Source organism: Suricata suricatta, chromosome 2 (assembly GCF_006229205.1).
Source record: "Suricata suricatta isolate VVHF042 chromosome 2, meerkat_22Aug2017_6uvM2_HiC, whole genome shotgun sequence".
Taxonomy (NCBI): Eukaryota; Metazoa; Chordata; class Mammalia; order Carnivora; family Herpestidae; genus Suricata; species Suricata suricatta.
Window position 1 is genome coordinate 45,993,890 of NC_043701.1, and position 25,295 is coordinate 46,019,184.

The 25,295-nt window shown below is 43.1% G+C and overlaps 1 protein-coding gene across 2 annotated transcripts in view; it reads right to left on the bottom strand.

Annotated features, from left to right (window-relative positions):
- CHN2 (chimerin 2) overlaps window positions 1-25,295 on the bottom strand; it is a 291,932-nt gene that overhangs the window by 135,443 nt on the left and 131,194 nt on the right. For both annotated transcript variants that reach the window (XM_029925752.1, XM_029925743.1), the window contains exons 2-3: window positions 12,566-12,604; window positions 2,582-2,637 (exon numbers count right to left, since the gene is read on the bottom strand). In XM_029925752.1, coding sequence (XP_029781612.1) covers window positions 2,582-2,637; window positions 12,566-12,604 — 95 coding nt within the window. The remainder of the gene's footprint in view (window positions 1-2,581; window positions 2,638-12,565; window positions 12,605-25,295) is intronic.

Sequence of the window (25,295 nt, forward strand, 5' to 3'; positions counted from 1 at the left end):
TCATAACTCCTTGTTCAAAAGAAATAGCCCTTACAGCTATATATAAATGTGTTAATAAAGCTTCAGTCTCTCTGGCTACATCCTTAACCGAAGGCTTTCTGACTCCACAAGACATGTCCCCCGACATGCAGGTGTGGCACAGGCCAAAGAGACATTTGCTCACACACCGCCTACAGCAGAAGCAGCGGTTTCATGATGTCCAAGAGGAGGCTGTGCCTTCACCTGAAGGAGGCCAAGCAACATGGGCAGGAATGATTTGCAGTTCATGTCGTGCTGGAGGACAAAGGGAGATGAAGCTGCTCCTGTTGGCTCTCTCCTCCCAGCAGCACCTGCTCCGACAGCACATGTGACCCTTTATGGCTGGACACCTGCCTAGCTGCATGGGCCCCATGCTGCCTGCTGAGGAAATGGAGCCGATGAATATCCATTTCATGTTAAATGGGATATGGAATTCCTACAGGCAAGCAACCTCTGAGTCCAGCATCAACCAGACAACTTATTAATGAATTAAACTAATAAAGGTCGGAAGGTGAAAAGTTGGTTCAGAAGACAGACGAGGAAAAAAGAAAAAGCCACGCACGCTCTATGATCTTTAGTTACAGCAGATAGTGATAGCTTGTGGCACACAGTCGCTTTGCTAAGATGTTTGTTGCATTGCCTTCCAACACAAGTGCAACATTAAAGAGATTTGTGGACCCTTCAGACCCCGCTGGATGTCTGAAGGGTTTCAGCTGAATTCTAGGCAGAGCTTCTGTGAAGCTAATCTGAATCTACCCGTCTCCATCGCGAACATTCCACCCGGCTTACAGGACAAATGACATGGCTCCAAAGATTTTGAGAAGCAAAGAGGTGTGCTCCCTCTCTCTCTCTCACACACACATACACACGTACACACATGTGTAGAGGTAAAATATTAGATCTATCTTTAATTACATACGTCATGATTTTGTTCTCTTTTGATATACACTCTAAGTATCAATAGCCAAGTTCTTCCCAACACCTAGATCAAAGTCAGAACACAGTAGGCTTTCCATCTATATTTGTTGAATAGATGAACAAATACACGATGCCCTTGGATCTTAAGTTCTGGTACCCCATTTAGCCTGGAGACTTTTTCTGAAATGCCCCGAGGAAAAGTCCTTAGTTGTATTCTAATTAAAAAAAAATTTTTTAATGTTTATTTATTAGTGAGAGACAGAGAGAGACAGAGCATGAGCATGGGAGGGGCAGAGAGAAGGGGAGACACAGAATCTGAAACAGGCTCCAGGCTCTGAGCTGTTAGCACAGAGCCAGATGCGGGGCTTGAACTCACAAACCGCAAGATCGTGACCTGAGCCGAAGTCGGATGCTGAACCGACTGAGCCACCCAAGCACCCCAGTTGTGTTCTAATTTTACAAAACATTCTTTCCATGGAGATATCTGAATTCCTCTAACTCCCTGCAAGGGCTATATTTTTTCTGCTGGAGAAATACTAAATGCAAAGTAGGATCAAAGGAATTTTTAATAGTTTGTGTCTTACTTATCTCCCCAGACCCTCTATAACATTTTGTATGTATCCGATTCCTCTCATATTTGGATTTTGTTGAATAATAAAAGGATGAAAGTCATCAGGATTGGTGACATAACAAGATCAGTTGTTGAAGTTCAGGGTCCAATAGAACTAAAATCTACGTAAAAACATTTATTAAATAGTGATAAGTCAGCTCTGGGTGTGGATATTTATGGACCAAAATCTTCGAGACAGGTTCAAAACCAGATCCAGTCAGTCTGGTAGCCAGAAAGTACTGATGTTCAAGGATGAATCTCAAGAGTGTTGGAATTGGAGCCTTTTCCTCCTGATAAGGCAGATGGGACACTTTAAGTGGCATCTGCTACTGTATATTTAATCTAAGTCATAATATAAAAAATAAACAAGGACCCATGGACCTTTGGGTAAAGGATATTCGTTTGACTATTAGAAAACTGGTGTCAGTATAAAAATAGGAAATAGAACCTTAGCCCTGCCTTTCAATCCTGCTGGCATCCCAGATGATAAGAGAAGTAAAGGCGGCCTGGGGAAAGTTCTCTGGGCTGTGAGCATTTTTTATGAGTGGATATATTTTTAAACTTATCTCCAAGAATAAAAACAGTCACTTTTCTTGCAGGGATTTTTTTAACATCAAGTCAGTGTGACAGACCATAAAGATTTGTTAAATATGAGTGTTGAGAATACCTAGATATATTATTCTCTGTGTTTTCTCTGTTGGAAGCATTCCATAATTAAAGAATGATAGAAGAATCAAAACAGCCGGAATAAGGAAAACAACTAAAACACACGTTTTGGGGTTTTTAAAAATGGAGGCTTAATTTGCCTCTGCAATGGTTAAAAACACAAGACCTCTCACTTCAACTTAGTTTGTGAATATTTTTCGAATAACAACTGATTTCAAAATATAGATTACTTAGGCGTTAAATTTGGTGACACTTTAAAAAACATGAATGCAAATCAACTCCCAGGAAACCTGAAAGCCCTCCAACATCAACACAGTGCTGAAAATTCATCATATTTAACAAGGTGTGTTGGAACTAGCAGATACTGACCTCCCCAGGACAAATGATCCTCTTGGGCCGAGGAGCCTCTTGCTGTAACTGATACACTGCCAAAAAAATAAAAAATAAAATAAAAGATAATTATAATTAGAAAACTACAACACATACCAAAATATCTTCAAATAGTTCCACCTAAGTATATCTCAAGAACTGCAAATATTTCAAACAAAAAAACCACAATGAGGATACAGGCATATTTTTAGACTGAATAAAGTCAGATCATTTATATGGAAATTAGTTACCATGGATGTAAACTGGCAAAATTGATTTTTTTATTCTTTTACAAGGCCAATTTAGTTTCATAATTGTTACTGGCATTGTTCATTTTATGGTTTTCTTGGAAGGTAAAAGTAAAAATTCTTCTGACTATTTTAAGAATGTAATTCTACTTGTGAGTTAAGATCACATAATAGGATTCCTGAATTTACATGCTGATGTCTCCCGACACATCGGAGAAGGACTGGCATTAGCAGAGCAGTGTTATTCTCTGAAATGTCACAGATATGTACAAAGACACCACCGCTTCTGTGAGGAGGTGAAACTCCCAAGTCCTTTCTCTTTTCATGACTTCCATTCTTGGCTCCCCCATTACCAGGGATTCTCATCTATGTGACTAATTCCCACCCATTGTCATTTCTCTTTCTTGGGCCCCTCAATATCTTAAGAAATAGTAACCCTCTTATATCTTGCTTCAAAGATAGACTTTCAGGCTTGGGTGTAGAGGAAAGTAGGTTTGTATATAAAAATAAAATCTATCAGCCTATTATCCATGATTTTTCTGATTACAATGAGTGATTTTCTGCTGTTCAACTGGTCTGGTTATTTCTCTTGGAAGGAAACTACTCCAGGGCGCCTGGGTAGCTCAGTCAGTTAAGTGTCAGACTCTTGATTTCAGCTCAGTTCATCATGTTGAAGATCGTGAGATCAAGCCCTGCATCGGCCACTGCACTGAAAGCTCAGAGCCTGTTTGGGATTTTCTCTCTCTCTGCCCCTCCCCCACTGTGCACTCTCTCTTGCTCTAAAATAAACATTAAAAAAAAAAAGACAAAAGATAAAAAGGAAGAAACTACCCTATGCAGGTACACGTGAGCTCTACCTCTTTGAAAACCAAACTGATACTATCCTGAGAATCTTGAAAAAGGAAGAATTAATTTTAGACCATATAAATGTATGAAAAGTTAAAATTCAATCACACAAACTATTTCTAGAAAATGTAATAAGATAAGCAAAAATTTCTGATTTATTCTTAGGTCTAAAAATAAAAAAAGGAACTTTAACTGAGATGCAGATGGTCATGTGGAAACAGTAATGGAGATGATGCGCTGTGTTCTGTAATTACGGCTTCTCAATGCGTGCAGCTCAACATGGTTATTTTCTTACCTAATTAAGTGTAGACTGCCCAGCTATCACACAAAGAAGAAACTCTCTACTCGTATAGACGTTTTAATGGGCCACGTTGCTAAGCTGAGTTGCCCACACTAATGATAATGCCTGTGTCACTTAAGGACATGTGTAGCCATGTATGGCAGAGAGAGACAGAGAAGGCTTCTCGTCAAAAAGGAAACACAAGGAAAACTGGCCAAAGATACAGAAAGAATTGTGGACATTCCACTGACCATCCCAGTAATGCCCATGCTCTCCTTAAATCATGGGAAAGGCTGCACAGAATCCTTTAGATCTTTTGAATCAGTCCCAGTGCCTACTAACTGGTTTCCAACAGTGTTGCTGTTAATGAGTGTCAAGGGACCTAAAAGGGCCAGTTCCTGAAATCACAGGCTTAGAGCCAAGGGGAAATGCAGAAGCCATATCTAGAGGACCGTGCCCCCTCTTCTCTTCCCATTGCCAATGCCTCTTGAAGCCAACAGTTGTGGGGGTATGGCTGGCTGGACACCATTTTTAATGCCTCCCTTGGAGGTGACAAAGGAAGTGTACACATTCTAAGACAGAAGCATGTTTTGCTAAGTGTGGGTGATTCATATCAGCAAATATTTGAACATCTGCTATAGGCCAGATACCATAGTCGGCATTACGTGGAGGCTTTTCTGATGAACGGAGAGAAAGGGAGAAGAGGAGGGAACCAGCATATCAAGTGCCTGTCATGTGCCAGGGACAATATTTTATCTGCAGGAGAACTCAGAAAAAAGAATGCTGTATTACCATTCTTATTTTTTAGACGAGGAAACAAGAACAGGACAGTAAAATTTTGTCTCGGGGCAGCCAGCTATTCTTTTGAGTCCAGAACCCTGTTTATTTTTCTATGCCTCAGGGCTTTTGCACTTGCTACTCCTTCCACCTGGATTGCTCTTTCCCAAGATAACCAACTGGCACGCCCTCTCCCTTGATTCAGGTCTTCCCTGACTTGACTGATTTGGTATAACATTACATCCCATCGTCTGCTCCCTTACCCCGTTTTGTTTCTTCATAGCATTCATCATCATCAACACATTTTGTCTGTTTATTTTGTGTACCATTTCCCTCGACCAAAGCGTAAGCTCTTTGAGGACAGGGACTTTGTGCTGTCCACTGTGGTACCCTTGGCACCTAGAACAGTGCTTGGCACACAGTAGATTAGCTTACAGCCATATTTGGTGAACAAACGAACTATATGAACAACTCATGCGTCACAACCTTTGTCTTCAAGGAAACTGATTTAGTGAGAGAGACTTGTGTGGAGAAAAAAATCAAGGGCGGGCGAGAGGAGGAAGTAGTTCTTTCTACTCAGGTGGCCAGGATGGCTTCCCTAGGGGAGTAGCATGCAGCTCTTCAGAGTTCTTCTCAGAGGATTAGAGGGGTTTTGCAGGTAGGGAAGAGAAAGGCAGCTACAGGTGGAAGAGCGAGCCTCAGCCGGGAAAGGGAATGGCATGCTTACTCACCAGTGAGAGTCCAGCATGGCTGTTCCACCAGGTTAGACAGATGTAGGAGAAGGTCACAGAAAGCTAAGTCTTTAAAAACAAGTTTTTTATGTTTATTTAAGAGAGAGAGAGGATGTGAGCTGGGGAGGGGCACAGAGAGGGAGACACAGAATCCAAAGCAGGCTCCAGGCTCTGAGCTGTCAGCACGGAGCCCAACATGGGGCTTGAACTCACAAACCGTGAGATCCTGACCTGAGCTGAAGTTGGACGCTTAGCTGAACCACCCAGGCACCCCCACATAAAACTCAATCTTAAAGGTCAGGAGCTAAGGAGCATGGATGTTCTTCTGTCTGAAGCAGGGAGACAATTACATTTTTTGAGCAGGGAGATGACATGATCTGGTCTGTTTCAGAATAGTAAGGGTAAGACTATGCAGAATGATAGAAGCTGCCAAAGTGTGGACACCTACTATGTGCCAGACACCTTATCTGTATCTTCTCATTTAATCTTCCCAACAAACTTTTGAGGTAATGGATATGCCACCCTTATGGATAAAGTAGTGGAGATACCAAGCTTTGAAGAAGCTCAAGGTCACACCGAAAATATCAGGACATTGAGATTGAAAGCCTGATTTCCAGATCCCAAGGTTGGCATTTTTCAGCCTTGCAGTAGTTCCCTAAAGCAGTGAGTGGAGAGGTCCTATGTGCAGCTAGGAATGCCCACTGGCAATGCTTACTGAGAGTCTTGGGGAAAGCCCCCAAATTTGTTTCTCTTTTGTAAAACACTTTGGAGACACTAATACCCAGCCATGAGTGGGGCCTCACTGAGAGGAGGATCAGACCAGGTGTCTTGGAGGCAGGGAATCAAGAGAAAACAGTATTATAGTTGTACATAAAGGAGATCATGAAGATGTGCATTAAAACAACCCTGGTAGAGACTCCGATAAGAAGGTAAATTGATGGCAGAGGAGAACTGACAGGGCTTAATGACAGACTGAATGGAGGGAAGGACCTTGAAACAATGAGAGATTGAGACGCCATTAACAATCACAGAGGATATAGGTGAAGGAACATTCTAGATAGGGTAAAGTGCATCACTGTACCCTCTATCAACTCTCTGAGGTCTAATAAAGACACAAGTGCTCGTTCACCAATCTCAAAACCAGAAACAGTCTAAACTTGGGACGACTTTGATGGGGTCCCTGCGAAACCCTCAAGCCAGAAACACCAGAGTTATTTTCCTGGTCCCTGGGCAGCACACATCTCTGATCGATTGCTGTTTCTCAGTGAGTAGGTCTCAGGAACCGATCTGTTCAGTGCTGTTCTAAGCAACAAAAGTTGGCACATAGGCACAAGAAGCCTGTTTGCCATCTGGATAATGTGTCTCTATAAAGATAATGAGACAGCAACCAACTGCAATGGTAGTTTTATAAAAAATGGGCCCTAAATCCTATCTTAGCTTCAAGTGAGGGTCTCCGTGGCTCATTTTCTAGGTTAGCTATAACAAAACAACCACTGCAGGGGGAAAAACCCACCTCTGAGGCATATTTAATACAAACTGGAATATGTCACATCATCTGAACATGTCACTTCATGAATTTTCTTGTTGTTGTTCAACAAATACATTTCACAAGCAAAACACAATAATGTATGTCACTTCTTGGGTGTTTCTGTGGGCTAAGAGGTGATGTGGTGGAATTTGCTGCTGTAGATGGGTTCTAGGCACTCCCCAGCCCTGGGCACTCTACAGGACCTGGGAGAATTCTTAGCACTGAAACAAGCTATTGGGCAGGGGGCTTGGTCACTGGGGACATAGGAGGTGGAGAAGAGGGGTCCTTGCATGCCAAGCAACTTGAAGCACATTGAGAAATGCAGGACTCACAGAAAGAATGAGTCTTATTTCTCCAATAAGAAAAGTGGGCTCATTCCCCTCTAACAGTAATCATCCCACTTTTTGTAGATGCCAAGGGAAAGCCTGTGGTCTGGGTGATGCTGAAACCCTATCCACACCCATTGGCTCCTTACAGACTCTGTAAGAATGGCCTCTAATAGCTTCTTTATTAAGAGGGCATGCAGACCCAGGAGCCCAACCCAGCCATTTGTTTGTGACATTGAGCCAGTAGCACCCTGCTCGCCAGCCATGTCTTCCCAGGCTTCATGGGAGAAACTCGTGGGTGTGAGTGAGAAAGAGCTGGAGTTTTAGAGGCCTTCTTGGCTTAACCCCACCTCCAACCTGCCTCACTAGCAGAATTGCAATCTTAATGGGGACTGAGTTCTTCTCTTGTCTAATGGCACAGTGAAAAACCTGGGGATGAGGCTAGGTAGCCCCGTGATGAGAGGTCTAAGTGTGAAGAAGGTTTTTCTACCTACGGGGTATGATAAATTGCAGATGACCCCCACCCCCAACCAACTTCCTATTCAGAAATCTGGGGGTTAGGGCTGAGGATCTGTTATTATAAATATTCTCCCCAGGCAATTCTGAGGCAGGGGGATCAGTGGATCAGGGTTTTGAGGTTCTAAACTCCTCTTTAGGAAAACAGGCACAAGCTGTGACTGCTTGACCTGCTACCCGGGAGGGTCCCCTGGGAGACCCGTCAGCACCAGCATCTGCTGCCTAATTGGCACTGGGCCTCTTAGAAAAGAAAGTCTTTCTGAGAATACCCAGGGAGGTGGACTTGTGAACTTGTCTGCTTAGGGCATCATACAGTTCATGTGGTTCTGGCTTAAAGTTTAAAATATGGCTTCATTATTATTTTTTTAAGTGAACTTGAAGATAGCTTTTTTTTTTTAAAAGAAAATGGAAACCAAAGCTTTCTTGATGACTTTGCCAATGTTTTGGGGGTTGATCTTGACTATTAAGGACTAGCTGCAGATATATGATACTTTGGGACAAGGTTATTCTTGTCCCAGGACAAGCCCAGTTAAGTGGCAGGTTCTGAGAAAGGGAGGGAAGCAGAGAATACAGAGAGTTAAGGAAAATCATGTGACATCATGGTTCTGAGTCAAGACCCGGGCTTAGCCATCCTGTTGGCCTCACAACTCCAAAGCACAGTGTTTGGCTTAAAGCAAAGACTTATTATGTATTTGCTGCATGAGTGATGAATGAATGAATGCACAATCTACTTTAAATATTGAGAGAGCGGATTTCTAAGGTTCCTATTCCTCTATATTTTTAAGCCAGACATTTGTGGTTGCCTTCCCAGCATCCATTTCCATCTTCTCCATTCCAACAGTACTCCACATTTCCCAGTTATGTGGAATGTAGAGGCTTGGTCCCTGACTGGTTCAGGTCAGCAGCATACTCCACTCTTTGACCACAAGGATGGAGTTGGGAATGGGTGATGCAGGTCAGTCAGGGCTGAGACTCAGTTCTAAGTCTTTGCTAAACGTATCAGGAAAGTAAACTGTCTCTCTGCCTGCTGCTCTTGAATAAGGGAGAGGTAGTCCTGGTGCTATTGGTAGCTATCTGAGATCACAAAGGAAGAGCCTACTAATAGTGATGCCAAACCTGCAAAGCAGAGCCTAGAAAGGAAGAGATATACACTGCATATGCTGTTTGAGTTGCTGGAACAAGTTATGCCTGAAGCCAGTATCTCTGGACTTTTTGCTTAAGTCAGTGAATGTGATGGAGTGGAATATTCTGCTACTTGCACCCAAAAGCCTCCCAATTAGCATTAAAACTTAGAAATCAGGGGCCTGGGTGGCTCAGTCAGTTAAGTGGCTGACTTCGGCTCAGGTCATGATCTCACGATTCGTGGGCACGAGCCCTGTGTCAGTCACTGTGCTGAGAGCTCAGAACCTGGCCTGCTTTGGATTTTGTGTCTCTCTCTTTCTCTGCCCCTCCTCTGCTTGAGCTCTGTCTCCCTCCTTCTCAAAAATAAACAAACATTAACAAAAACTTTAGAAATCACTTTTTAAAGTGGGTTATTATCAGGTAAGCTAATTTTCTTTTAGGCATAATGTCATAATTGCGACTAAGTCCTCATGATAAGAATCTACTACCAAATAAGTCAAAATTATGTCCAATAATCAGCAATAAAGGCTAAGACACACCTATATACTTCCATACCAATTAAAAATCACAATTTTTAGAACCAAGTCTTATAATATGGCAAAAATGTACTGCCTCCAGTAAATATATGAGTGATTTAAAAGTACCAAAAGTCACTAGAGTTAAAAAAAAAAAAGTGTGTGGCAGAAAAATGTGCATTCCATAAATGCTATGCTAATGTGTTTGACATCAAGACCTAAAATTATCTTTCAAAGGCTGGTTTGTGAACATTTCAAAGAAAATGACTCAGGTTCAAACTGGATTCAACAGGCTATTTAAAACCAAGCAAATTTCATACTTTGAAACTTTTTGGACTTTCAGATCAGGAAAATGCTGCAGTTTTAGCATATTTGAATTTTTTTCAAGTAGGTTCCAGGCCCAGCAGGGAGTCCAGTGTGGAGCTTGAACTCATGACCCTGAGATCAAGATCTGAACAGAGATCAAAACTCAGACACTTAACCAACTGAGTCATCCATCCATTCCTTGCATATATGGATTTTAAGAAGGATCTCGTGAAGCTCTTCATGGCCCTAAGATTCCTTCTTCAATTCATCCTTGAAGATGCAGATACAAATTTAACCTCTTCTATAAAGTCTTCTCTACTCTCAGGAGGTAGAAGAAGAGTATTCTATTACTAAACCATTTGTATGTCAAGTTAATTGGTTTATAGCTTCTCCCTTACAAGACTATACACCGGAGCAAAGTATGGATCACAAGTTAGTCATTTCTGATTCCTAATACTTGTTCTCTGACATGCAGAAAATCTTCCCTGTATGTTTGCTCAAAGACCATATGAGTGGATAATAAATAGTCTTGGGAATAAGATAGAGTTGCAGAGCTTGGCGATAATATGGTCAGGTGAGTTTATAAGTGGTCCAACACCCAAACTCAAATAACATGGATTCAGGACAGCCAAAAGAGTTCTTTCTCAGCCATGCTCTGTATACATTTAGGTAGTGTGTTTTGGACACTGTGGACAGCACATCTGATGGCATACCACCCTCCTCCCCTCAACTCCTCCACAACTCTGTTGTGGAGTTATCCATCGCTAGAGGCCCTCAAATAGACCTGGGATGACTATTCGTTGGGTGTAATAAAGAGCACTTTCATATATGCCATTAGGTTTGTATTAAATGGCCTCAACTATCCCTTCTGTGTCTCAAGTTTTATGACTTTAGAGCAAATAAAACAAGCACAACTTTGGTTAGACCCCAAGCCAGACTTAAAACCAATACACCAAGGTGAAATTGATACTCTAAACATATAATTAACAACGTGCTTTCTACCTTCCTTAGGACCCAGGAGCGCTTTTAAGAGATATATTGGGTGGCCCAAGGCCTCTTAGCAAAAGGCGAAATGAATTTGAGCCACTGCCATCGTTTTGCTTCAGTAAAGCTCTCAGCGGTAGCATTCACTCAACAAATATTTATTGGCTAGTTAATGTATGCAAGGCTGTGTGCAAAGCAGTGTGCAAAGCACAGTAAGTCATGGAACACCCAACGCCTCTCACTATGAATATTTTGTTGATTTACTGTCAGAGCTCTTCACACTCCATTAGGAAACAAACAAACAAAAACATCCAATTACTGAGTCATTAGCACTGCCTTTTAAAATAGACGATCAGAATGCAGAACATTAGATCGGAAGGGCCCTTAGAGACCCAGCACAACCCCTTTATTTCACAGATGAAAGAACAGACTCATGTAATAAAGAAAGAGGTGCCTCTATATATGCTGACATGGAAAGATAAAAACAAGATATTTGTGAAGTGAAACAAGCAAGCTGAAGGACACCAAGTACAGTGTAAGCCCATTTTTCTCCAAAGGGAACAACAGCAAAAAATGCCTTAATATTAGCCATGTGTATTTTGAACACCCGGAAGGATGTGGCTTCCAAAGCTGACAGAGGTCAGCACCTGGGAAGCTGGAAAGAGACATGAAATCCGGGATGGGGCTGGCTTGTCAATGAGGAAAAACTTCACTCTCAACCTTGTGTATTTTGTAGTGTTGGTCTCTCGTACAGCTGTGTATTGCTTCAGTAACACACACACACAAATGCATATATATATACAGGCATGTGCGTATATGTGTGTGGGCATGTATATACAAAGGTATACACTTTTAAGTGGAAGGAAAAAAAGTCCTGAAAAGTTACAGGCTGTAGAGTCAGACTTGCATCTGGGCTCCACTCTGAATGCCAGTCCAAGACATTCAGAGATGGAGAACATATGCCAAGTTACTGAACCTCCCTGAGCTGCAGTTTCCTTGCATATGAAATGGGGATAACAATGGCAGCCATCGCTGAAAGCTGTGGTGAGAACTCAAAAGGTCAGGCACACAGCTGGCACAGTGGCCGGCACGGGGCAGGGTCTCTCGGGTGGTAGAAACAATGGTAGCCTCAACCCTGATGATAATAATTATTCTGATTCTTGCTGTCCAGAATTGGAGCCTGATCAAGAACATGTGTCCCCTGGCTGTTGGCACTGTGGGTTTCCAACCGTCCACATGCCTTCCTTCTCTTGCTGGAGAATCATTTAGGCAGAGGATACTAAGGACAGAGAAAATGAACTTGATGTGATGACAACTGCCTGTCTTCATGAAGGGAACTGCTGACTGCTGACCAGATACGGTCTCTGTTTCAAAGACGTCACCCGTAGTGACCAAACATGATTCCTTGCTCTCTGTTAATATTCTTTGTGGTAAGTGCCATACGATATTATAGCCATGGGATGATCCACTAAGAATGTAATTCATGGAAGTCAACACATTCGTCCTTGCTGACCAACTCCGCAAAAATGAAAAGGAAAGCCCCAAACCAAAAGGTTAGGAGTCAGAATGTTTATCTTTTTCTAAGCATTCCTCAAGTGGGTCACAGGCAGCTTTTGCTTGGGGGTCCTGATCAAGGGAGAGGGCTGTGTGGTTCACCCTGACTTTTTCCTTAGTGGAAGAGGCAAGATTTGTGTTTTTCAGTGCATGATGCGTGACTGCTTGTGTTCATTAAATCAACGGAAAGAATCGATCAAAAGGCAGACCTAGTGAAGACATCTGAAGGGATTCTCATTTCAAATACTCACAGTATGATTTCCATATTGGAGGCTGGTATTCTTCAGCATCTAGAATAAAAAAGGAAAAAAAAAGTCAATCTGTCAGCCTTAACGTCAAACTGTCAACATGTGTCTTCTTTGGAGGAACAACAGTCTGTCAGCAGTACTTGCATTCTGGTCCCAGGGGGCCCTCTCTGCTCCTTTATGGGACAATTCCAGCCATGAGGGAGGAAATGTACATGACAACCCTTGTGGACCCAACAGCACTCTCTTCAGATCACTTACCATGACAGAAATCAATTGCTTAACCATTTTCATAGAGCCCAGTAAATCAAAAAAGATTTTTAAAGCAATTAACTTGATTGTACCCTCCAGTAATCCTTTCAAAGAGTATTTACTTAGCTTGGCATAATAAACATATAATTTATCTCACAGTTTCCCATCAGACCTTTAGCCCATTTATTAAAACTTGAGGGCAAGACGTAAAGTGGCAAGCATGTGATATTAAATCTGGGAAGCTGTGCAACTCAACCAACTGAACTCCTAAAATGACTGGGTCTGACAGCAGAGACACTGATGATTCAATTGGAATTGCATTGTCTCCTTGAATTTATTCCAGCGTGTGACTAAGGAAATTTCTAGAACACCTCTCAGCAATCAGAAGCGTCAGAGTGAAAGAGTTATAATAAAATGGAGAGGATGACATTGTTACTCATCAATCTAGAAAACAGACAATGGGAGAAAATCTGCTTGTTCAGTCGATTCAACAATCCCAGTGCTGACAGCCGAATTTATAACTGTGATGGAGTTATTACAGCCTTCCTGGGCGGGTAGCTAAGGCCTTGGTAAAACATAGGTAGCTTACGCAGCCTGAGGGGAGAAGCCTTTCCCTCAAATCACAGAACACTGAGTTGGAGGGGGGAACCTTAAGAGTTCTCGAATTCAGCACCCTTATACGAGGAAATGGTTCTTGTCCTCCCGCACCCCCACGGTATCACACCGCACAGCCATCTGCCCACACCCTTGTCCTTATGCTACTGTCACAAACGAGTTTCATGCCAAGGACTAGAAATTCTCCAACTTCATGCGTGGAGGTAGTTTGAGAACATCTCTTCTCCTGAGAAACAAATATGCTATTTATATAAAAACTAACTCAAGAGTGGCAAACTTCCCCAAATCCTACTTAATTACAGCTGGGTAGCTTAAATTAAATTCTTTCACAATTACTGTCTTGCTCTCTGGGGCCCACCTGATCACAGAAGCAACTAACTGCCTCTAAATGTAGTTTTCATTCAAATAAATCCGTATTGTTAGGCCCGTACTGCCAGGAACCCATCTATGGATAATCGGCCACATAAGTACACACATAAACACAGTGCATTAATAATGCTTTGTGTTCCTTTTTTAATGTTTATTTATTTTTGAGAGACAGAGAGAGAGAGAGAGTGTGCATGAGTGGGGGAGGGGCAGAGAGAGAGGGAGGGAGCCACACAATCTGAAGCAGGCTCCAGGCTCTGAGCTGTCAGCACGAGCCTGATGCGGGGCTCAAACCCACGGACCGGACTGTGAGATCATGTCTTGAGCCAAAGTCAGCCGCTTAACTGAATGAGCCACCTAGGTGCCCCAGTGTTCTCATTCAAACTCGGTTTTCTGATAAAAGTGGAATTCTTAATCGTTTTGTCAGAGGAGCACAATATCTTCTAATAGTGAGCTTTTAACCCAAACAAGCCACTAATTTCACTCTGTCTCTGACATAAACCAATTTTTATGAGTTAACAGGGGTATTTGTTTTTAAAAAGCATTCAAAGAAAATCAATCAAGTTGTGGAGTTGACAACAGAAACATCCGTACAATGCCACCTCACCAGAAAAGCCAGGTCCTGTATGTTAAAATGTTGATGGCATTTTCAAAAATAATTTTCAAAGATAAAGATCGACACACATACACACTCACACTGGAGATTGCATGAAGAGTATTGAATCCTAACCACTAGATCACCAGGGACGCCAGATTGCAAAGAAATGTAAATCTCTGCGATGTCATTCACACGAAGCTATAAAGTCTTATTATTGTGGGTGAGTTTTGTTCTATGAGGCGAGCACAATCCCCAGACCGAGAAACGGTCAAGAATGTTCAGGGCCTACAACTGCCAGTCTCTGCATATTGACAAAAGGTCCCTGAAGAGAAGTCATCTCCTTTATGCAGGTTTTTAAGTATAGTTCAGATGCTCCACTTGCATCTCCTAAGGTCTTCTTAACTGAAGTCAAAAGTTTAGATTCAAGGACCTCTCCCTGTCCACCACAGTCTTGCTGTTTTGTGAACATTCTAGAATTTTGTTTCATCTGAAACACTGACTCCTAACTTTATAACTTTCATTTAGGCTGCCCTGCATGCTACAGAAACAATGTATCCCTGGCCACTTGCCACTGGCCACTTTACAAAGTGAAGAAGGGCGCCCGTAGAGACAGGAGATCATAATACTCCCCTGCGTGAAATTCTGCAGCATCTTCCTTCTACATTTGGAATAAGATATACAAACCTGCTGTGGTCCCACAAGGTCCTGTGTCAACTGGTCCCTCCCTACCTCTTTGACTTCTGTGCAGACATTTTGTCTTTTTACGCTTACCCAGAAATGCTAACTTTCTCTCTGTTCCTAGAGCAAGCCATGTTCCTCCAGGCCCCCAGCCACTGCTCTGGTGGATGGTCCACATAAAGTGCTCTCCAACAATCTTTGCATGGCTGACTTACTCCATTATGCAGGGCTTAGCTCACAAGTCACCTCCTAGGGGCCTCCCTTGACAGGGGAGTATAAAGTAAAGTAGCCTACCCCTGGCTCTCGTCACTTTCCTTCATAGCATTTATTGCCACCTGAAATTATTTATTGATTTTCTGGCTTGTTATTACTGGGCTCACCCCACTCTTAGCCAAACTCCATATAAGCAGGAACTTTGCCTCATTCACTGGTGCATCTCCAGGCCCAAGAAGGGTGCCTGGCATGTAATGCATATTCAAAAAGCATGTGTTATGTAAGAGAACTCTCAATCTTGCCTCTGACAACTACTGGCTGAGTAGCTTGAATCAGGTTACTTAAAGTCGTTAAGCCTCCCAATACTCATCTCTGTAAAACAGAAGAAGTAAAAGTGCCTACCTCATAACCTATCTCTCAGGGTCATCGCGGGAATTAAATCAGATACCCGATTTCAAGTTCTTGGGACAGCGCCTGGCAAATAGCAAGTGCTTGATCTATAGCCCCACTGACGCTGTCATTGTTACATCCCCCCTGTCCTGGTTCTTCCCAGGCTGTCGTCTGTCCCTTGACCACAGCCCTGACTGTCTCTATTCTTGCCCCTGGAACTGGAGCCTGTAATTAAGTTCCAGTGCTGTTGTCATGGAAGGTTTTTCTTTTCTATTAAAGAATTCAAAGTGAGAGGCCATTCGCCACGCATCAGTGGAACAACTATAATTACCTTGGTCTTAGAGACATGTTTCACAGACCACTAAGGCACACTCTTAGGAGACCTTGGCTAAGGGACACGGCACAAAATATTTTTAATATGTTGAAACAAATCTTAAACAGCCTCCAACACCGCTCCACCAACTTCTGCATTTGCCCCAGTTTCAAACAATGTTTCTCCAAGCTCTACTTTACTCTTGGAGAGCTGACACTTTTTTTTTTTTTTCAAACCGGGAATAGGTTTTCTAGGTCATTTTGTTCACCTTCTTCATTTGGCAAATGAGGAAAATGAAATGCAGATGATTAAGTGGCTTTCTCAAGGTCATACAAGGAGAGGCCAAGGTGGGATGAGAGCAGGAAGCTCTGGGTTCCAGGCTTCGAACACCTCAGTCGTCCTTGCCAGGCAGCCCGCCCTCACTGACATGCATCGAATCAAGAAAACAAATATACTGTACAGCAGGTTTGTTACTTCAATTCTTGTGAATCTGGAAAGACATAGTAAAGCAGGGAAAAGAAAAAAAATAGCAGTATGAAGGACGGCAAGTCAGAGGGTGGGCAGTATTTCATCTGTGTATATGACCTCATCGGAGAGGTTCAGGGCAGGAGGTACTGGAAGGTCTGACAACATAAAGCCTCATGCTTTTGGAAAGTGTATTATTTTGTGAAACATTTTAGAGAAATTGGCATGATACATAAAGAAGGGAGAGGAAGTAAAAGAGAAGCTCCATGTTTTAAGAAACAAACAAAATAAAACTATCACTGAATCCAAAAGACAGTTACACAGTTTTGGAAAAGAACAATGAATTTATAAGGGTCAAAGAGACATTCGAAATATATTGCTTCAAATATTGACTAATAAGTATCCAAACTTTACGAAAACGTGTAAACTCCTGGACTCGGCTATTCTATCCATTGGGATTTGGCTTAACAGTAGTAAATGAGCACACATACAAAGATGAATATATGAACAAGGTGCTCATTGCTGTTTTGTGCACAACAGTGGATCTAGAAGCCCAGAAAGAAGGAAGTGGTTACATGGTCATGTAATATAGCCGTGAAAATGATGACGTGGGTCAGAGCTCTGTGGTCAAGAGCTAGAGGTGGTAGTCTAGGCTCCACACCTAGTTCTGTTATTTACTAGCTCTATGACCTTAGGCAATTTACCTCATCTCTCTGTGCCTCAGTTTTTCAATCTATAAAATGGGAGTAATAATGCTACCCAACATATAGCATGTTGTGAGGCTAATATGCATGAAACAATCTAGAGCCTGGCATGTAGTCAATTCTATGCTTACTATTATTATTTTTCTTTAATGGCATAAACAGATATTTATGCTATATTAAGCATTAAATCAGGTTATAAAACAATTTATTAAATTTAATCCTATTTTTAGGAAAGATATTTACATACATAGAAACTATCTATCAGGCTATAAAGCCAATTATTAAACTATACCTGATACAGGTGATTTCTGTTTTTCTCTTCATTTGCTCAGCTCCGTTTTCTAATGTTCTGTTCATATAGCTTGTATAAAAATTTAAATTAATAAGAAATAAATTCATGGGAGTGCTGGGTGTCTTTTTTTTTAAGATTTTATTTTTTAAGTTATCTCTATACCCAACATGGGGCTCGAACTCAAAACCCCGAGATCAAAAGTTGCATGCTTCACCAACTGAGCCAGCCCCAGTGGTTTCTCTTTTTTCTTAATATGCTGTCTAAATAAATCATCACCCTGAACATAAAGTAGAAGTTAAAAAAACCCCAATTCTTAATTTAATTCTTGCAATTACACAGGTAATGTGCACAGTTCTAGCTCAGTAAGAGAAAAGAGTGAGGGCAAAAGAAACAAGACATGAGCTTCTGCAGCAAAGGGTCGTGCCCAATCCCCTGGGCCCTCTTTTAAAACTCCTGTGCAATAAAGCCTAATGAGCAATTCTAAGCAGGCTGGGAAATAGGTATCTCCTTCTCATTAAAGAAGGGGTAGGGGAAAGAGACAAAAAGATATGGATACTTAGAAAATGATCGAAATCTTACAAAAATAGGTAACAAGACCACTCGAATGAAATAATCTATACAAAATCCAAACATAGTAAACAAAAAGCAAAGCAAAGAAAAACTGGGTAGGGGCCTGGAGGTGCATGTTAAAACTTGGAAGTGATCAAGAAAACTTACGTGCTCAAGTAACTAAACCTTGCAGAAAAGCATTACCAGTCTGAGCTTTGGGGGAAGAAGGAAGAATCCTAGTTTCAGCACATGAAAAAGTCCTCCATGTCTGAGACCCACGGAGAGGACAACAGGGGCAATAGAGAGCACTTGTCATAAAAAGACACCTGGCTGGATATAGAGCATCACAAAAATAATTTAAGATCACTACAGTTTTCACTAAACTTAAAAGGAATACACACTTACTATTGACTGAAAAACAGACAAGTTCCAACAAGTAAAAAATGTGTATCCTAGAAAGCTCCCTACCTCCAAAAGGTACTGTTAATCCATTGATGTGACTCCACCTAGATTTTGTCCTATAAGTGGCTAGAATAAAAATTTATAAAAATGGTCTCCTCTCATATACACTGTTCTGCACTTTGATTTTGACCTTAGTTATACTCTGTAGGCATTCTTCCATGTCAGCACACAGAGAGGTCATTATTTTTTGAACTGTGGCTTGGTCTTCCACGCCATGAGTATATCCAACATTTAATTCATTTATGTAATAGTTTCCATCTGATGAATACTTAGTCTATTTACTATTTTCTGTTCCAATAAACAAAGCTGTAATGACCTCAAATGCTGGCTGAAGGGTCTATGTTTTGTTTTAAAAGCTGTTAAAATGGGCTGAGAAGTTCCATCAGTTGGAACTCTCAACGATGTATGAAAAAATGCCTGTCTCGACACCTTCACCAACACTGGCTATTGTCAATGTTTTAATTTTTGTGCGTTCAAGACCCAATTAGAAATTACACAGATAAGACTAAATATGTATTTGCAGGGAAGCAAATGGAAGTCCCTGGGTGTGAACCTCTGGAAACACATGGCCATGGAGTGAGGTAGAAATGCATTAATCCCACTCATTTTGGGGGCTGCAGCTGGAAGGCTCTGTTCTTCCAGGCATTTTCAGCTCCAGAAATATGTTGACTTGATGGAGTCACCTGAGGAGCAAGTGTAAAGGAATTTGGGGACTGATTAATGAAGAAAAATGAGAGAACGCCAGGTGCTACACTCGAGTAAGTGACAACTAAGGAGGAAATACCTGTAAACATCAAGGAGAGCCAGATTCCTTCAGTCAGTTCAGTGGTGTATGACTAGATCAATAGAGAAACACAGGTGGAGCCTTTGTGAGCAGTGAAAGAGTCACCAGTTCAGAGAATGATCTACCAAGAAAGCTGGAGGTGACCCATCCTTAATGATACTTCAACCAAAGCTGCATAAATTACTGTGGGGGAGGGGGTCATTTAGAGATGGGGGTGGGTGAAAGGATTGGCCCCTCTTTCTGCCATTCCCTCTCCCAGAAGGGCCAGGTCTCTGCTGTCACTTTTGATTTATTAACGTACACATTTGCAAATGGGCTGCAGTTAGTGAGTTGGGTTTTTCCACCACCCACCCCCCTCCCAGGGAAGTTGGGTGGAAAACAGGTTTTTCAGTCAGATGTGGGATGGCCTCGCAAGGACATCACAGTTCAAAATCTGTTGGGTGATTAGCCTAACGGGCCCAGAATGGGTTGGGATTCAAATGAAACTGAACAATGACAGGAGGAGTACTAAGTCATGTCTGTGCACATGCTGCCGTATGCCCTCAACACGTGGCCCATGCCCAAGCTCGGTCTTCAGAAGTTACGTGCAAGCGAGAGTGTGCTGCTGGTGGCCTGCGAGGCATTCCGGCCCATCCCTGAGCCGCATGATGACCTGGAGATTGTCCCAACCGCCACAACACACTGGGATGTGAAGGCTGCTATGGACTTTCTCGCTGTCACACAGGCTAGGGAATACAGAAGTGTGTTCTAATGCCTGCCATCTATACAGTTCCCCGCATTCCCCTGAGAAATCAGGCAGCCATGAATTCTCTTTGAAAACTGCTGCTTGGGTAAAGAATGGAAGCCCGGCATGCAGCTCACTGTGGATTGTGCGTCAGGGATTTTTGTAGCTGATTTAGTCCTCCTTGCAGAGAATAATTCATAAGACAAATTCCAGAAGCGAACAGAAATAGGTTAATACGACAAATTCCAGAAACTTGGCTGGGCCCCAAGGACAAGACTAAGCTGAGATTTTTCTGAGGACGATGACGCTACTGAGGGCCTTGGGCTGGCGTCTGTGGTCACTAGAGGGCACTGGGTCCACACGGAGCTTCTGTTCTGGAAACTTGTTCCTTATGCAGAGGCAAGATGAGATTCTTTCATTCAACAGGTATTTGCTGAATACGTACAATGAGCCAGGCCCTGGGGACATCTCAGTGAACAGGTTATAAAGCTCTGCATGATCTGGCCCCTGGCCATCTCTCCCAGGTCATCCCCTCTTGCTCACTATACCCCAACCACTCTGGCCTTTCTTCCGTTCCTTGAGTCCGTCAAGATCATTGCAGTCTTAAGAGATCTCAAGCTGTCTCTTCCTTCGGATTTCCCCGTGGCTGGCCTCATTATCATCTGGGTCTCAGCTTAAATGTTCTGGCTCTTCAGAGAGGTCTTCCCGGACCATCTTCTCTAAAGTTGTCTCTCAGATAGCCTCACATTCTTCATTCTTCTCACCATCTGAATTATTCTTACTCAATGCTTATATATTTCTTTGTTTAGACAGTGCTATGAGAGCAAGAGCCTCATGTATCTTGTTCTCGGATGCCTGGGTCACCATTAGCCTATCGAGTACCTTTTGTGAATTAGAAAAAGGCATCCTTTTCAAGCTGGCTTGGCAATGGCTTGGCCATCAGATAGCACCATTGTGTGAGGAAGATGCTTCCTCTGGGAGGCAGAGCCCTGAGCCAGAGGACATGGCCTGGAGAGGGGAGTCCAGGCTGGGTTCTGCCCCAATTCACCCCTTGGCAGGGATAGACAGCACAACAGGAATGGCCCCAAATATTGTATGTCAGGATATATAGATGCTTAATATAGAGTGGGTAAGTGAAAGACAGACATTGTTCCCTGACTCAAAACTTGCATTCTATTAAGGGATACAACAAATAAAGAGGCAATTGTACAGCAAGAGGATGTATAGGAGGAGTGTCTATGGCGGAACTTCCCAATCGTGGGAAGGCTGAGTGGGGGGTAGGGCAGTTAGGCCATTCCCCATGCCTTGGCCAGTTACCTCTGGCCTTGGGCAGTCCCGTCCAGGGCTCCTTCAAGAGTAGTCCCAGGGGACTGGAGTCTAACATCAAGGCTTACAGGTTCCAAAAACTGAGAGAAGCATCACTAACTTCCCATACTGAAGCACATTAAGCCTAGTCAAAGAGATGCTCTGTCACCTGGACATCTACTACAGTAGCCAACGGCAAGGAGTGCCTCTTTGGACAAATGGGCTCATGGAATATGACTCACAGACCAAGGTATGGCCTGGCAGGACTAGAGACAAAACAGAACATGGCGCTGACAGCCAGAAGTGGTTCACCCTGGCCAAATATATAGACTATGGGGTGTGTGTGTGTGTGTGTGTGCGTGCGCGCATGCACACGCATGTTTCTGAGTAGCTAGGAATTAAATAAGTAGGGAGCAGATAATTAAAGGCTTTTAAAACACACTAAGAGCTTACGTTTGCTCCAGAGGGAAGGGGAAATATAAGCAGGGAAGACACGGCATCCATTTTGCACTTTAAGGAGGTCACTCCAGTTGCAGTGTGAAACAGGACTGAAGGAAGAGAAGAGGGAGGGAAGATAAAGGGTAAAGTCCCAGGCAGGTGACACTAGTGGCCTGAACATGAATGGTGGCAGTGGAGATGAAGAAAATGGGGTGGATTCAAAAGGCATCAGGAAGGTAGAGAATCCATAGGACTTGGTGATGAACTGGATGTGGAAAGAGAAGGAAAGGAGAGAAAATCACACTCTGGACTTGGGCAGAAGAAGACAAATGGTTTTGGCATAAGCACCTGGATGGATAGCGATGCCATTCGCAGAAATAGGGCAGACCAGAGAAGCAGGTTTGGCAGATGGCAATGCATTTGGCTCTTCCCTGTTGGAAAGAGATGCCCATAGGACAGCCAAGTAAACCTATCTAGGAGGCTTGGAGTTATGAAAAGAGTCTTGGGCTGGGGATCTAGAAATGGAAGCCCCAACATGCAGATGGCCACTATAGCCACTGAGGTGGATGACATGACGTTGGATGAACATTCAGAGGGAAGAAAGGAGGCCTTTGATGGAAGCCCCAAGGAGCACCAACAGTTATAACATGAGAGGAAGAGGGAAATGACAGAGACCAGCGAGATAAGGAGAAACCACGAGATGGGCTGACAAGAAAGGCAAGGCCAGAAACAATTAGAAAGGGAGAAGTGGCCAGCAGTATCAGAAGCTGTTTGAGCACGATAAGCATGAGGACCCACTGTTTCAGCAACAAGGAGGTTTTTGATGACCTTGGAGTGGTGTGTGGGTGGGTGAGATGGGGTAAGTGACATGAAGGGTCAAGGAGTGTTGACAAATGGAACTTGGGAGTATGAATAGCTCTTCTGGGAGGTATCCAGTGATATGGAGGCGAACATCTCTTTTCAAAGGGGGTGGGGTGGGGCTGAGGGCTAAGGGAAGTAAAAGACGCAGAAGCTGTAATTTGGATGTCATTGTCATTACCTCCTGTGGAACTGCTTGCCTCATCCCGACTCTCCCCTCTCTCTCCGGGCCCCCTCCCTACTTCCTCGCCCTAAGTTTCCACAAAATGCAGTTTCCTCCCAGCCTGATGAAGCTGCTTTCCTGGTGGATAATTTCCTCCTTTATCATTCCGCCTCTGCTATTTCTTTAGAGACCACCCCACACCCACGACCTCCATTCAGCCTAGAGGCCTGACTCCCCTTCTCCGGCCCCCACCCCGATATTCTCCCTTCCAGCATCTGCCTGCCTCTTTACAAATTCTTTTCATCAGAGGAATGTCTTCTTGGCTTTCCTCCAGAAGCCCTTTTGGGCATTCATTTATTCATGCAACAAATATTTACCTAGAGCTTACAGCCTACTTGGCACAAAATACCATACTAGACACTGGTGTAGATATAAAAGCAAGATGCAGGAGGTAACCACATGGAATCAGGAGATGAAATAAAGACATCATTCATTCATTCTACAAACATAAACTACCTGCCTGCTGGTGATCCCGCTCCTGGCCATGGGCATGTAACCATAGCACAAGGTAGAAAAGTGGCACGTTACGTCACAAGATTAGACCAAAAAGACTGTTGGCATGGAATGGACAAGGAAAAGAAATTGTTACACTCAATTATTTCCTGACAGTTATTCTTTTATTCATCTCCTTCCCGAAGACATGCCTTCTTCCATAGAGAAGACAAGTTAGCTCTACTCCTACCATTTAGAAGAGCTTCTTTCTTTTCCTGCTGTAGTAATATCTTTTTTATTTGTTTTTTTTTAGTTCACTGTGGGCATTCATGTTTCTTCAGATACATATTGGGTGTGGCAGTGACAGACTAAATTCCCATGAAAGCTTCTCATAAATCATGGTCCTGGCAATGCTGCTACTGGCTAGGAAAGAAGGATTTCTTGGCCATAGCCTATTCAGAGTCAAATTGAGAGAGCCCTAGTGCAGAGACATAAGAGAAGTCTTCTACCAAACCTGGGAAGGAATCTTTAAGTGCCTGATACATTCCAGATTCTGAGGTGGTCCCTTATATATGTTATCTCTAATCTTTACAATTCTCTTAAATCATATCTCCACACATTCCCCATCCATCCACCCACCCACTCACCCATCCATCCATCGAACAAAATACTCATTGCCAGACACTGTGTTGTATGACAAAGACGTAGCTGTGAGCAAGACAAGCCCAGTCTCTACTTTCAAGGTGCCTTCAGTCCAGCAAGGAAGGCAAACATGAAACAACTACTTGAAATAAACTATGGAAAATGCTATAATAGAGAAAATCCAAAAACTCTCAGTTTCCAGGGTGATTTGTAGCTATTCCCACCAGCCCCCTCCCAGACTTAATTCTCGCATCTGAAAAGACCGTGATTGGGCTAGCAGGTCCTCTGAAAACTCTCCCGGCAGAGAGTTCTACCTGAGCCTGTATTGTGTCCCGGGGAGATGGAAGCCATCTGTCTCTTGGCTTTTGTGCCAGCCCTTGGGAGCACCACCCTGGAGGCAGATGGCCTCCTTTTTGATGGTCTAGCTCCGCAGTACCTGGGGACAGGTGAGCCTGCTTAACGCTGGGGTTCAATGGTCAGCAGGTCCACTAGCTAACAACCCTCTTATCTGCCCTTAGTAATAAAAGTGACACTTTAGACCCTGCCTACTACTTTATTTTTATTTCTGCTTGTTTAGAATAAACCTGCTAAATGTTGGGCCTTAAGTAAGCTGCAGCAGAAGGGTGCCTCCATTTTCCTAATGAGAAGATCCCCCCAAAAGTTCCTCAATATTTAGAACTGTAGAGATGTAAATAAAATGATCAGGTAGCCACTCATAATATTTAATCATTAAATCAGTTGTACATGCGTATTTAAAATCAGGTATAAAATAATCCACAAATTTAGAGATACTACTTTCATCAATTCGCCTTTTGTGGACCATCTATTTAAATTCTCTGCGTGTATCTTTGGCACTTTTTGACATTTTTTCCCCCAAAGCACATCCTACTGTTATCTTCCTTTGCCTTTTCAGAGTGAAAACTGCAAAAGTGCATGGACGATGTGGCTCCAGACATCTCAGCCCCGTGTGTTGTGTGTTCACGTGACATCAGAGCAGCTAGCTGGCCCTTCCTTCAGCCCGCAGGTCTCCACAGCGCCCCCACTGGCCATGCAGGTCGCCACAGCGCCCCCACTGGCCATGCAGGTCTCTACAGCGCCCCCACTGGCCATGCAGGTCTCCACAGCGCCCCCACTGGCCATGGTGCTTTTTAAAAGTCATCTTTAAAAAGTCTGAGTATGGAGCAGCCCCTGGGTGGCTCGGTCAGTTAAGTGTCCGACTTTGGCTCAGGCCATGATCTTGTAGTTCGTGAGTTCGAGCCCCACGTAGGGTTGTGTGCCCAGAGCCTGGAGCCTGCTTCAGATTCCGTGTCTCACTCTCTCTCTCTGTCCTTCCCACACCTGTGCTCTGTTTCTCTCTCAAAAATAAACAAACATTAAAAGGTCTGTGTATGGAAAAATGCAAAGGTGCTACAAGGAATGAGGTGACAGAGGTG